Raw genomic sequence first — 12,832 nt, 5'->3', positions numbered from 1 at the left:
TGACTTGTCCCTTCTCAAAGTCAGATACCAAGTTAGAATATCACCTTCTCAGATGTCACCAAATTGCATCCATCATTCTTTAATATTGTCCTATTTTATTTTCTCCATTGCATTTATCACACTATCTGAAATGCCCTCTCTTTGCTTGTTTCTTATTTTCTTAGTCCATTCAGGTGGCTATAACAAAATGCCACAGACTGGGTGGCCTATAAACAACAGAAATTTATTTCTCATGGTTTTGGAGACTGGGAAGTCCAAAATCAAGGCATGAGTGTGGTCGTGTTCAGTAAGAACCTTCTTCCTGGCTCATAGCCAGTGCCTTCTCTCTCTGTCCTCACAGGTGGAAGGAGTGGGAGAGATTTCTGAGGCCTCTTTTATTTAGGGACTAATCTCATTTAGGGGGTCTCCACCCTCATGGCCTAAGCACCTCCCAAAGGCCCTACCTGCCAATATCATCAATCAGGCATTAAGATTTCAACATATAAATTCTGTGGGGATACAAGCCTGCAGACCACAGTACTTCTTCATCTTCCCCACCATGAATGCAGGAAGCATCTCTATTTTTTTTCAGAACTGCTAAGTCTCCAGCACCTAGAAAAGCACGTGGTATATGGTGGGTGCTCTATGAGTAGGTCCCAGAAACAGAGACGACTTCCAGAGTTGGAAAGAAATACATTTCCCCGTAGAATGTACTACCATGTGTTGAATGGGTTTATAATTGAGGAAATTATGGGTTAAATACCATTTAGGACCTGACTACTGTATATAACATTGTTTATATGAGATAACAATTTCTCTTAATGAATTCATTATAATCTTGATCATAGATCATCTTGCAGCTTATCTTCATACCTAGAAAACCCTGCCTCCCTCATTTTATTCCTAATAGCTCATCGGATTTCAACTCCTTGATGGAATTTTTTTCTTTGATTTAAAAGAAAGTTTAAAAAAAATTTTTTTAAAGAGTCCCACTCAATCTCTGGTAGGTTTTTTGAAATTGATTTCTTGAGTGCCATTCCTTAGCCCCCTTGCTGGCCCTATCCTATTTCACATCCTGTCTCAGGAAATTTATACTCAAGCCCTTTCAAAGGCACCTTGCCTGACTTCCTGTCCTCCCAGTGGCTCCTGAAACTCTCATCTTTTCCATAGGCCTATTTAAAAGCAGCAAAATCTTCTTAATCCCATTGGGACCCTTCCATCTGCTCTGGATTTCAGTGTGAGGCGCACTGGCAGACAGTGAGACTGCAGGTAAGACCTCGACGTTTAGAAGAATCAGTTATTCCTTTTAATATCTAGAATATGCTTTTCCATATAGAAACCACAGATAGAGACTAACAGAATGGGCCATCTTGTTACACACACGCCTGCTACATACTCTTAAGGAATAAAAAGCAGACTAGTTTGAGTAAGTAAAGGGTTTACAGATTAAATGGTAAAAGGTAAGTCTAGGAACACAGATTGGGGACAGAGATCGTTAGTTGTTTGGAAATAGTCACGCTCTCCCTTTTTCTTAGTGATGAGGTCCTCCTTTTATTTAAGGTGACAATGATAAATGAATACATCTCCCAGTCTCCTCTGTGGTTAGGTGTGCCCATGTTACGCGGTACTGGATGAAGTTTTGTTTGGGTTTGCTTAAAAAGAGGGGACCCAGCTGGGAAGTGTGGCCCTTTCCCCTTCATCCTTTCTTCCAGTCTGGAACTTGGACTGATGGCTGGAACTCCTGTAGCAATCCTGCATCACAAAGTGGGGTTGAGGATGGAGGTCACAAGCAGAAACACTGATTCCATGGCCCCAGTGCACCAGTTCCGAATTCCCCATTCTGGGGCTTCTTTTCTGTGAGAGAATAAACCTTGGTGTCTTCAAGCAACTGCTACTTTGAATTTTTTGTTAAATATAACCAAGTATAATCCATTTTGATACTAATGCTCACAGGGGAAGCTTTAAAAAAATATCCCGGTGCCCGGCCTGCATCCCAGATCATTTATATCAGAAACTCTAGGGATGGAGTTCAAGCATCAACAATTTTTTAAAGCTTCCTGGGTGATTGCAGTGTACAGCCCAGGTTGAGAATCACTGCTTCAGGCTGACAGGCCTCATAGTTAGCATGTTCAAGAATCTCCTGGGTGATAGGGCAGTGTTAAAAAATTGGATTTCCAGGCCTTATTCCCCCAAATTTTGGTTCTTTCCCTCTGAAGGCATCCCAGGTGATTCAGAGACAGGCAACCCAGGGATCACATTTGAAGAAACACTGCTTTTAGCAACAGGGCATCTTTGGAAGTTTTAAAGCAAAGAAGTCACAAGATTAGAGGAGAGTTTTAAGAGGATTAGTCTGGATCCAGTGAATAAACTGAAAAGAAGTGGGAGATTGATGGTGAGGAGACCAATTGGGAGGGACTATAATAGCTGATGGCCTGAGGGGATGTGATTCTGAACTAAGTGGGTGGCCACAGAAATGGGGAAAAAAGAGACACATGGTAGACACTGAAAAAGATAAAACGCTACAGGACTTGGTAACTGACAGAACAGGACTGAGGGGGACTTCAAGATACTTATTTTTAGTGACTGAAGAGTACACTGGGGGATGATGACTTCTGGGATAGTATGTATTTCCCCCTTTTGCTAAACTCAGTTACATTGCTGTGGGTTATTAGTTTACTATGTATCCACACCTGCACATGTTAAGTTGCTTTTTGTTCACCTGATTGTATCTAGAATCTCTTGGTAGATTGGAAACATTATTTGCTAAATCAGCTCTTCTATTTAAAGGCTCAGACATTTTGTCCTAACAAGAGTCTATTTCACAGATTTTAGTGTCTGTTTAGAAATATATAGAAATACATGTATATGGACAAGCAATATACATGTGTATATACATATGTAGGAAAGCAATTAAATATTTTTTATGAGGTTTTTACTTTTTCTAAAGTCATATTTTGTAGAGCAGAGGAAATAAGCGGGTGGTTTAGTTACTGCTCTGAGCTCTGCTTTATGTAGATTTTTTTTCAGATGACCCACAACAAAACTTTTTTTTTTTCTCTGTGAGTTATCATAACATTTTGTGTATATTTCACTGTGCTATACAGTGTAATCTTGTTTATCTGTTCTACAATTTTGAAATCCCAGTCTATCGCTTCCCACCCTCCACAACAAAACTTTCAAGGGCTAAAAGTTTAAAGAATGGATTTTAAAAATGATCTCAGGGGAATCGTTATTTAACTATTCAATGTAAAGCCACCAAGCACACAGATGTTAGGGTGATATTTTATCAAAGAACCTAAAACATAATTACTTTAGGAGTAATTCTAAAACACACACTGCTCACTGATGTACTGTCATAATGAGCACATATGCCTCAGAAATATCTTAGGTGTGCTCTTCCAGTCCCCTCTTATTTACAAACCAACATAATGGTTTTATAGTTACAAACCAGAAAAAATAACAGTCAAATGTAATAGAAATATCATAAAATATCAGCTAATGTATTTGCTCAATTTTTACTAGTTGTTCTTTTTATTTCTTTTATTGAAGTATAGTTGATTTTTTAATTGAAGCATATGACACAGTTTCTTTTAGGAACAGATTTTAAAATCCCAAGTAAACTTAATGAACAAACAAGGTGCACATCCCCTCACTGAGTTCACCACTCCACACAAACATGAATGAAACAGCCTTGCTCTCTTGGACCTCAACAGTGTAAATAATGAAGTGACGATGAGTTTTCCTAAAGTTCATTTAAGAATCAATTTTCTCTCTAATTGGAACATCTATTAGAAGGCTCTAACAAGGTGAAAGTCATTAGATCTATTCAAAACACAAAAGGGCTAACCTTCAACAGGCCACGGGAGACCGTGTGTCTAGATTCCATATCACATTTCCCTTTGTTGCTAAGAATAGCTCCCTCCTTTAATTTGATATCAGTCCTTTGTCACTTGCTCCTGAGGATACTTATGGCCCTTAAGCGACAATGCTAGCCTCACCAAGGGACCACCACCCACCCAGTCCTAGTCACGCGGAGAGGAGGTGAATGCACTATATGTGGCAGTCAGGTGCCCCTGCTACTCCCTGCAATATTCCCTTCGGCAGTTGGATTTTGTTTCACTTTCAGACACCAGTAATTAAATTGGTTACAGCAAAGTGCTGACCATGCTGGGGATTCTTTGTGATTCGTTTCATACAAAAAGAATTCTATTTCATGATAGAATTTCATGGTCACAGACCCCACCCCTAATATGAGCTACAATCTTACAAATGATAAAATACCAGGCACTGGGAGGTCCGTGCAAAAGTGTTGAGAAAGTATGTAGACAGTGTTGGGCAAAATTCTGCCCTAATGGGCAAAACAACCCAAAGTGAGCTGCATACTGCAGATGGGCGAAGGGAATTTGCTATGGGTTGAATTGTCTTGTTTCCACTCCCCAAATTCATATGTTGGAGTCCTAACACCCAGTGCCTCAGAATACGACCTTATTTGGAAATAGGTTGGTGCAGGTGTAATTAGTTAAGTTAGCAGGATGTCATACTGGTACAGCAGGGTGGGCCCCTAATCCAACATGACTGGTGTCCTTGGAAAAAGGGCAAATTTGTACCCCCCCCAACACACACGGAAGAGAACATGTGGAGATGAAGGCAGAGATGCTTCCACGAGCCAAGAAACAACAAAGATTGCCAGCAAACCACCAGAAGCTAGAGGAGAGAAACAGACACATCCTCCCAGCCCTCAGAAGGAGCCAACCCTGCCTAACCTTGATCTTGGACTTCCAGCCTCCAGAACTGTGAGACAAGAACTTTCTGCTGTTAAAGCTACTCAGTCTGTGGGGCTTGAATACCGTAGGTCTAGAAAACTACCACAGAACTGTTCTCCCACCACTGTCCCTGACGGATAGCAAATTCTTTTGGTGCATATATAGCTCACCTTTCATCCTTTGACCCGTGAGAGTTAAAAATTTAAAACCAAAGCACCTGTAATAGGAAGGGACCATACAGGACAGGTGGGTGGCCTGGCATGCCTGCCAAGCAGGCCTCTTTTACTCCACCCCAGGTCTACTCCATCATGTGGACTAAAGAAAGCTGAGTGAGTTGGCTCCATGGTCACCAAGCCCTTCTTCCCTTCCCTACCACCCCAGGTAATCGCTGCTGTCTCAGCCAAAGTGCTGGAAGGCGGCACCCCTGACTCAGCCGCAGCTCTGTGTCCTCATTCTCCCACCTCCCCGCGTCCCAGCAAACAGCACAGGGAATGGGCAAGAACGAACTAGAAGGGGGACTGGAAAAAACAGGGCAGAAAAGTCAAATGAGAGTCAAACAAAACTAAAATAGACCAAAAATTAAATAAATAAATAAAAGAAAAAACAGGAGAGATACAAGGAGAAAAGAGAAAGAAAAAACCATAGGCATGGTTGCCCAGAAAAATCGTTGCTGAAGGAAAAACCTTAAAATCTGTGGGGATGGATTCCTAGAATAGTCATTAGATTGTTCCAGGAAGCCACTAGGAAATTAAGATTCTCCTTGAGATCGTAGTTATATGCACATCTTGAGAAATTATTTCTGGAATTCAGTCGTCAAACTTCCTACATGGTGTTTTTTTTTTTTTTTTTAATAGCTGAGTTCTGTAAACAAAATCTATGTGATGCTATGTGAATTAATAGAGAACGCTAGAATGATGGAGCCAGATGACTCTGAAATCATTCAATTCAATTATTGAGGTGTAAGAGAATTTGAGACTTGTCCAATGTCATGCAGCCTATCCCAGAGCTAGGCCAAAAGATTTTGTAAATATTATGATTCGTGAAGAATCTAGGCTGATTTACACAAAGAAAATATTTCTGAACTTAACTACTTTTGACTCCTCACATCTCCATATTGTTTTTCAGATATTAAAGAAGAGGCCTTTTGAGAAAGCCGTCAGGAAAACTTCAACTTAGAAAATTCCTCAGAACATAATGGAAGAAACTAAGGTAAACAAAATTCTATTCCAGCTAAAATATTTATTTGAAAAATATGTGATGGATAAATGTATTTTTAATATAAATGTATCCTGACCACTTGAATTCTAAATTTCTTAATAATTACAATAGCAATACTAATTGAACTTAATAACATTTGCTATATGCGAGGCAGTCTTCTAAGTGCTTGATGTATGTCACCTTACTTAATCCTCAGATTACTATATGATTTGGTCCCATGATGTATTAACCTTATTTTGTCAATGAAGAAATTGAGGCAGAGGGAGATATCTTTGCCCATGTCACACTGTTTGTGAGTGGTAAGGCTGAGATTTGAACACTGGCAGTCTAACTCTAAAGTCTGTGTACTTCACTATTGTACCAGACTGTCACTTACCACCCTATGAAGAAATTTGCGTATCAGTCCACACATATCCCTCATAAGTGGTAAAGCCAGGATTTTATCCAGGTCTAATCTGATTTAGAGTCAATGCACTTTCCCATCCCAGCTAAATGCCTCTCACATTAGTGTATTTAAACCTCACTTTCACTGTAATCAGTGGCCACCAACTAAAGGTAGTGGTGTGAAGATTGAGTGCGACACAAACACCACAGAAGCAGTCCAGGAAAAGGACCCCTGAGCACGAGCCCACCAGCCATGGCATAAACTCGCAGGTGTGTTGGAGGCTGTTGGCTCCCCTGGTCACTCCTGGCTTGTGTGCTGTGCTCGTCTCTTCAGTCTCAGGGGAGTGTGTGGATGATGGAACAGACACTAGACCAGGGAGCGAGAGACCAGGCTTCCAGCCTGGGAGCAGCCTCGGACTGGCAGAGTGCCCCTGACGGGGTTGGCATCACCACCTGGCTCCTCCCTCAGTCCCCCCTGGTACCCCCAGGAGTGTGCATGACAGCAGTTTACGGTGAAGGATGTGGGATTCAGAGGGTTAAGTAATTCCATAAAGGTCCCCAAAGTGCTATTCAGTCCAGGTCTGCCTGACTGTAAAATCTTCCCATATATGCCGCCAAGTTGCCTCTAAAGTCATTTAAATCCTCGAAATCCCAGATTCCTCAAATATAAAACAAGGACATTTTGCTAAGTCAGCACTCCCTGTATGACAGAGACCTAGGGATTCTTTCACGGTGTCTCCGAAGTCAGCTTTGGAAGGAAGTCCAAGGAGGGCCCAGATTGCTGCGGACCCCATGTGCACTTGCGCGTGCACACGCGCAGACACACACACACACACACGCGCAGACACACACACACACACGCGCAGACACACACACACACACACACACACACACACCCCCCCGAGCAGTGCCCCTCTTAGCTTTAACACCTCGGAGAGGATCACAGTACAGTAACTGTGGTAAATCAAACCAGTCGGATTCACCTGGCTGGTGCTGTCCAACGACTTTCAAAGAAAAGGCTGTCCCCAAATTTCTGTTAATCTAAACACAATTCGAGAAAGTGTATCTGTGAAGATGGCTTTCTGACCCAGGCCAGCTAGTGAGAAACACAGTCTGAGTTTCCTTCTCTTGCTGTCCCCATTCCTGGACAATTTTAAATGGGCAGGGATGAAAAGGGATGTACTATTTGTGGCTTAATTTGAACTCATTGTTTTTTCTCTTCCTTTCTATTTATCTTGCTGCATTCTCTTTTTACCCTGTCCGATTTCAATCCTGTCTCCCTCCTCTGGCCCCAAAACCAGGTAGGAGACAGGAAAGGAGTAGTCGGTGTGGGTACGAAATGAATGAATTCATTTACTCCCTCAATTCCTGCCTTCCCCCACCTGTCTTCATAAAGCAACACATCGGTGCTTAGATGCTCAGATGATTGCTGCCAGGCAGGCATCTTGACGAATGCATGGAGAGCCAAGGTTTACTTTCTCCCATCCCCACAGCTTGTATCCCTTTCAGGAAAAGCTACATATGTGCAAAAGAATAAAGCCAACAAAAGGCAAGTGTTCATCATGGTGACAGTGATCAGACCTTTTTAAAAACACTTATTGAGGTATCCTTTACACACCATAAAATTCACTCATTTTAAGCGTGCAATTCACTGAATTTTACCGAATATACAGTTGTACAACTATCACCACAATTCAAATTTGGAACATTTCCATCACCCCAGAAAGATACCTTAAGCTCATCTGCCGTCACTCCCTGTTCCTAGGCAACCACTAGTCCACTGTATGTTTCTGAGGATTGGCTTTCTCTGAGCACTTCACGTAATGGAATCATATACTATGTGGTGTTTTGTGACCAGCTTCTGTCATGTTACATACTCTTTTGGGGGTTTGCCCATATGTTAGTACATTTCTGTACTTTGTTCCTTTCTATGTGACACCTTTTTGAATGGCAGCATTATACAAAAAAAAAAAAAAAAAGATTATGGGTTTCAGAAGCATGCAGATGGGAGGCCAAATCAAAGTTGTAGCACTTCTTGGGAAGTTCTTTAACCTCTCTGAGACCCATTTTAGGATGAGGATGATAATCCCTCCCTCAGAGGACTTGGCTATCAATTAGCTGGATTGTGCCGGCAAACCATGGGCACTCAAGACATCCAGTCTTTCTCTCTACATCCCCAGGAATCTTTGCCTTTGTTACCCTGCATCAAGTTGTAAAATGATTCCTACAGCCTCCTTGCCAGCCTTCACATCAACCTTGAATTGGAAGCCCTCGTAGCTAGCAATATCCGAAACGGAATCCCGCCAAGGGAATCACATCCTTCATTAATGGAGGCCCAGATGGTGAGGAGCTAAAGGGATTTCCTTCAATTATATTGCTGTCATTTTTTTTTTTTTTTTAGAAAGAAGGTTAAACTGTATTTAATTGTTATCCAATGGAAGAAAATGTTTCAAATTCTACCCTAGAACATTTTACAGATTTGGCCTTACCTTTGCAGGGATCTAAGAATATATTTTCCCACTAATTCTTATAAAACTGCCCCCAATAACATCAACTTCTGGATAACATGGAAGCCAGTAGTGAAGGGCTATCTATAACCCTCTGAATTAATAAAATTCTCCTCAAGTCCTCAAAACTCAACTTTTAGCGAATAGTTTCAGACTCTTTCCCAAACTTTTACAAGAATCTGAATTTCATGTATGTCACAAAATAGACTAAATTGAACTCCTTGTTCATTTCTCTACTTCATCTTCTCTGGTTAGAACACGTCATCAATTTGAGTTCCAACTTAAAGGAATCCGGATCTAAACCCACCATACACTCTTAGACTCAAAGTTTACAAAGATGCGATTCCTTAGCCCTGAGCATAAAATTCTCTGTTCTAAACCCATTTTTCCTTCTGAATCATTATTTCTCTACAGTTTTTAATCCACCATGATTTCCCTTTGTGTTTCTGATTGCTTTTCTTCCCTTCTCCTCTAAGATTTATCACAGCTGCATTTCTTCCCCAGTTCCACCTCCTAGACTCACTCCCAGATTCACTTCCTGGTAAGTACAGTATAACAAAACAGAAAAGGATAATACTTTTTAACATCTCTACCAAATAAAACAGGTTTGCAACATACTTTACTTATCTCTCATTTCTAGGAGACTAGCGCAACATATCATTTTTCATGATATAAAATGCCCGTTGTCAAAAGTAAGCTAGTTATTAAGAAAGGCAACATACAGCTTTCTGATCTTTATATACCAATAGTTATCACTGTACATGCTAATGGCTTTGAAGATAACGAAGAGTGATTCTTTTAAATAAGTAAATTGGATATAATCCCAACAAGTGATCAATCTGGAACATTTTCAGGTCAGTCTGACTAACTAGAACTTCTATTCTGATAAAACCATACTCACAAAGACAAATAGATAAAATCTATACCCGGGCCGAATCAAACACGTAAATCACTGTATTTGTGTAAGGATTCCCACGCTCCCTTGCTCTTTGTGCTTGTCTGACAATAGGCACTGTTAACAAAATGCATGACTAACCCCTCCCAACACTGAGAGGTCAGAAGTGAATGGGGTCTCGAGACAAGTTTTCACTCACTGTCTTATCACCTAAAATAGGCGTGAGAATCCATAAATGTGATAAAAAAAAATAATGAGGGGGGACACAAACAGCTTAAATGGAGTTAGTTTTGTAAATTTACCCAATCTTTACAAAGCTTTTCTTATGTTAAAACTTCCCTTTCATAGACTACAGTGAAGAGAGTAATTTATATCCAAGACTTTATTTTGGGAATTTTATTTTAAATGATATCATAGGAATTTATCTCATGGTATAAACAGTTTATTAAATCTGGGATTTAGCAAAGATTTTTTCCCTACTGCAAAGGCCTTTTGTACAGTAGATGTTTAGCAGCAGATGAGCAGTTTTCACTGACCTCCTGTGCCAATCTTGAGGCATGATAACTTCAGTTTGATGCTCAAACATTCTGCAAAAACATCTTAAGCCCCAAATTCCAATGTGTGGCCAGCATACAGAAAGTTAATTTTTTAAAAAATCACTCAATGACCAAAATCTTCAATATATATACAAGAATCACACAACCTTCATATTATCATTTGGCCTATAGTTTGCTCATAGCTCTCTAGGGAATCCTGATCTCAGGGTGATTGGCTAAAACCCCACATTTGCAGAGATCATCTCTGAGGTCTTGGTCACCATAAATATCTGTCAGCATCCATGCATCATGCAGATGAGTTACCAAATAATGCTAAGAGTCTCCTACCCTGAGATGGCAGCAAGTTTTTGGTGTGCCTGGCGGGCCATTTCACAGCCTTTGGTTCTTGTCTTGTGCATTTCCGCCCGGAGTGATGGGCAGCTGACTGAGATGTCCCCGATAGAAATGACCAATTCTCGGTACAGGGCCACTTGTGTGTTGAACTCTTGGACAAGCTGGAAAAGAAGTGAGTTTCTTTCATGAGACACATCATCAGAAAGTTTCCTGTTTTGGTGTACCTAAACAGGGGTTTTCATTGACCCCTGTGTCACCTCCCCAAATCTCACGCTAAGGTGCCTGCAGATTGTTTAAAGATTAAGTCACAAAGACAAGTGTTTGTCCAAGGCAAGTGTTTATTTTTATTGGGTAAGTCTGGTCATTGAAGCTCTATTTCCAGAACTACTAGCCCCGACCGTTCAGGCTCAGTTTCTGAAGAGCAAGAACATATTTGGAGGGCTACCAGGCCACTCCCAGGTCACTAGAGTAATGCTGGGAACTCATGCATAGAACGCTCCCCTCTACTACAGCTAGATGTGGATTTAAAGTTGCCTGGGGATAAAGGCCAAAGGTAGGTTGTGTTAGGCAAACCGTTCACCTCCCGCCGGCCCCTGAACAGCTCCGGGAGCCTGATGGGAAGACCTGCCACAGCCTCAGCGCTGGAACCTTCGTCCCCTCCGCAGCGCCCGGTGCGCTCTATTTGGATTTGTTTGCTACTGTCTCCCCACAAAGCAGCACCCTCACCTACCCAACCCCTCCCTCCCTGGTGAGCGAGCCGGTCCACCGTAGCCTTTCGTATCTGCCATTCTCCAAGGAGGTAGAGGCACGACCTACAGCCGCTGACCCCAAGACACTTGCCACGACACTTCTTTGCAGGGCCATTGCGAGCCGGGTGTCACCCCGAATCTGGGGGACTGCAGATTTAAAAATAGTGCATGTGCACGTGATCGGCATGGAGGAGCTGAGGGTGGCGGAGTAGCGGCACTCAAGCAAACGATTAACATACACGATTCCCCCACCTCACCAAAAAAAAAAAAAAAGAGAGAGAGAGAAAAAAAGAAAGAAAGAAAGAAACGCATTTTTCACCTACCATCTTGCAGTCGTCCAGGGCTCGTTGGGTTTTGTGGGCGCTCTCGGAGCCGCTGCCCCTGCGCTCCCAGTCCCCGCTCTGCAGCGGGGGCTTGCTGATCTGGAAGATCGAGGAGCGGGTGGACCTGCTGGGGCGCTTTTTGCGCCCATTCGGTGCAGAACTCATGCATACACATCCACCAAGCCGAAGCCGCTGGTGCAGTGCGCCCCGGCGCGGGCGGCCCGGTCGTTGCCCTGCGCGCCGCCGCCGAGCAGCCGGACCCGGGACCCGAGGCGCGGCGCTCACAGGGTTGGGGCTGGCTGCGCGGGTGGGTAACCTTCAGCTTGAAGGAGAGCTGGGGAAGCGCTGGCTGTGCCGTGCAGCATCGCTTCCACTAGCAGCGAGGAAGGGGCTCGGTCAAGTTCCGATCAGCAGCACTGCCGGCCCTGTCCCGGGAGCTGGGCGCTGGCGCGGGCTCGCACCGCCTTCCCCTCGGCATGGACTGCAAGGCTGGGGGAGAAGGAACGCGCCGCCCGGCGGTTCCGAGTTCCCATTCAGATGGGAGAGCAGCTTTCACAGCCTGCGCTGCCAGATGGGGGAGCCGGGCGGAGAGTGTCGCTCTAGCTTCGGTGTCTTCCCGCAGCGGCGCTAGGTTCGTCTGTCCCCTCCCTCCCCCGTCACCAGGTCTCGAAGCGCTGGCGGTCCCCGAAGCAGGCAATTGGTTCTAATCGGCTGTCTTGATCCCTCGTCTCCACGGGCTTGTCTGTTTGAGGATCCCAAATGAATCCGTGGCGGGACTGGCAGACGCAGGGAGTCGGTCCGGCTGACGTGGTTCGCGGCCCCGCACATTGATAGGACAGGAATACTAATGTGATCCATCCATACAACCCCCTTCCCCCTCCACAGTTTATGCACTTATCCAATCACATCCCCAGGAACATCAATTGCAATCTTACTTCATCGGCTCTATTATTAGAAATGAAAAGTGTCATCAGAGTGGAGCACATTGCCACATGCTAGGACCTAAACACGAATTGCAGATCAACCCGTGTGGACTTGAGGCTCTCACCTGGGGCCACAGATTAGCAAAACCGAAGGAGGAGGGAGTGACGTTTTGGCCGTAGAAGGAAGATCTCTTAGTAACA

At 43.3% G+C, this 12,832-nt stretch overlaps 1 protein-coding gene across 2 annotated transcripts in view; it reads right to left on the bottom strand.

Moving 5' to 3' along the window:
- The window catches only part of RGS7BP (regulator of G protein signaling 7 binding protein), a 93,541-nt gene extending 81,019 nt beyond the window's left edge, over positions 1–12,522 (bottom strand). The window contains exons 1-2 of one of the 2 annotated variants that reach the window (XM_074358913.1): positions 11,709–12,522; positions 10,631–10,797 (exon numbers count right to left, since the gene is read on the bottom strand). In XM_074358913.1, coding sequence (XP_074215014.1) covers positions 10,631–10,797; positions 11,709–11,873 — 332 coding nt within the window. In that variant the 5' untranslated portion in view covers positions 11,874–12,522. The remainder of the gene's footprint in view (positions 1–10,630; positions 10,798–11,708) is intronic. The other variant, XM_010949384.3, reaches the window with a different exon arrangement.
- Between the last annotated feature and the right edge of the window lie 310 nt (positions 12,523–12,832).

Source organism: Camelus bactrianus, chromosome 3 (genome assembly GCF_048773025.1).
Source record: "Camelus bactrianus isolate YW-2024 breed Bactrian camel chromosome 3, ASM4877302v1, whole genome shotgun sequence".
NCBI classification, from domain to species: Eukaryota; Metazoa; Chordata; class Mammalia; order Artiodactyla; family Camelidae; genus Camelus; species Camelus bactrianus.
The sequence above is the reverse complement of the archived record's forward strand: the minus strand, read 5'-3'. Positions and strand labels throughout refer to the sequence as shown.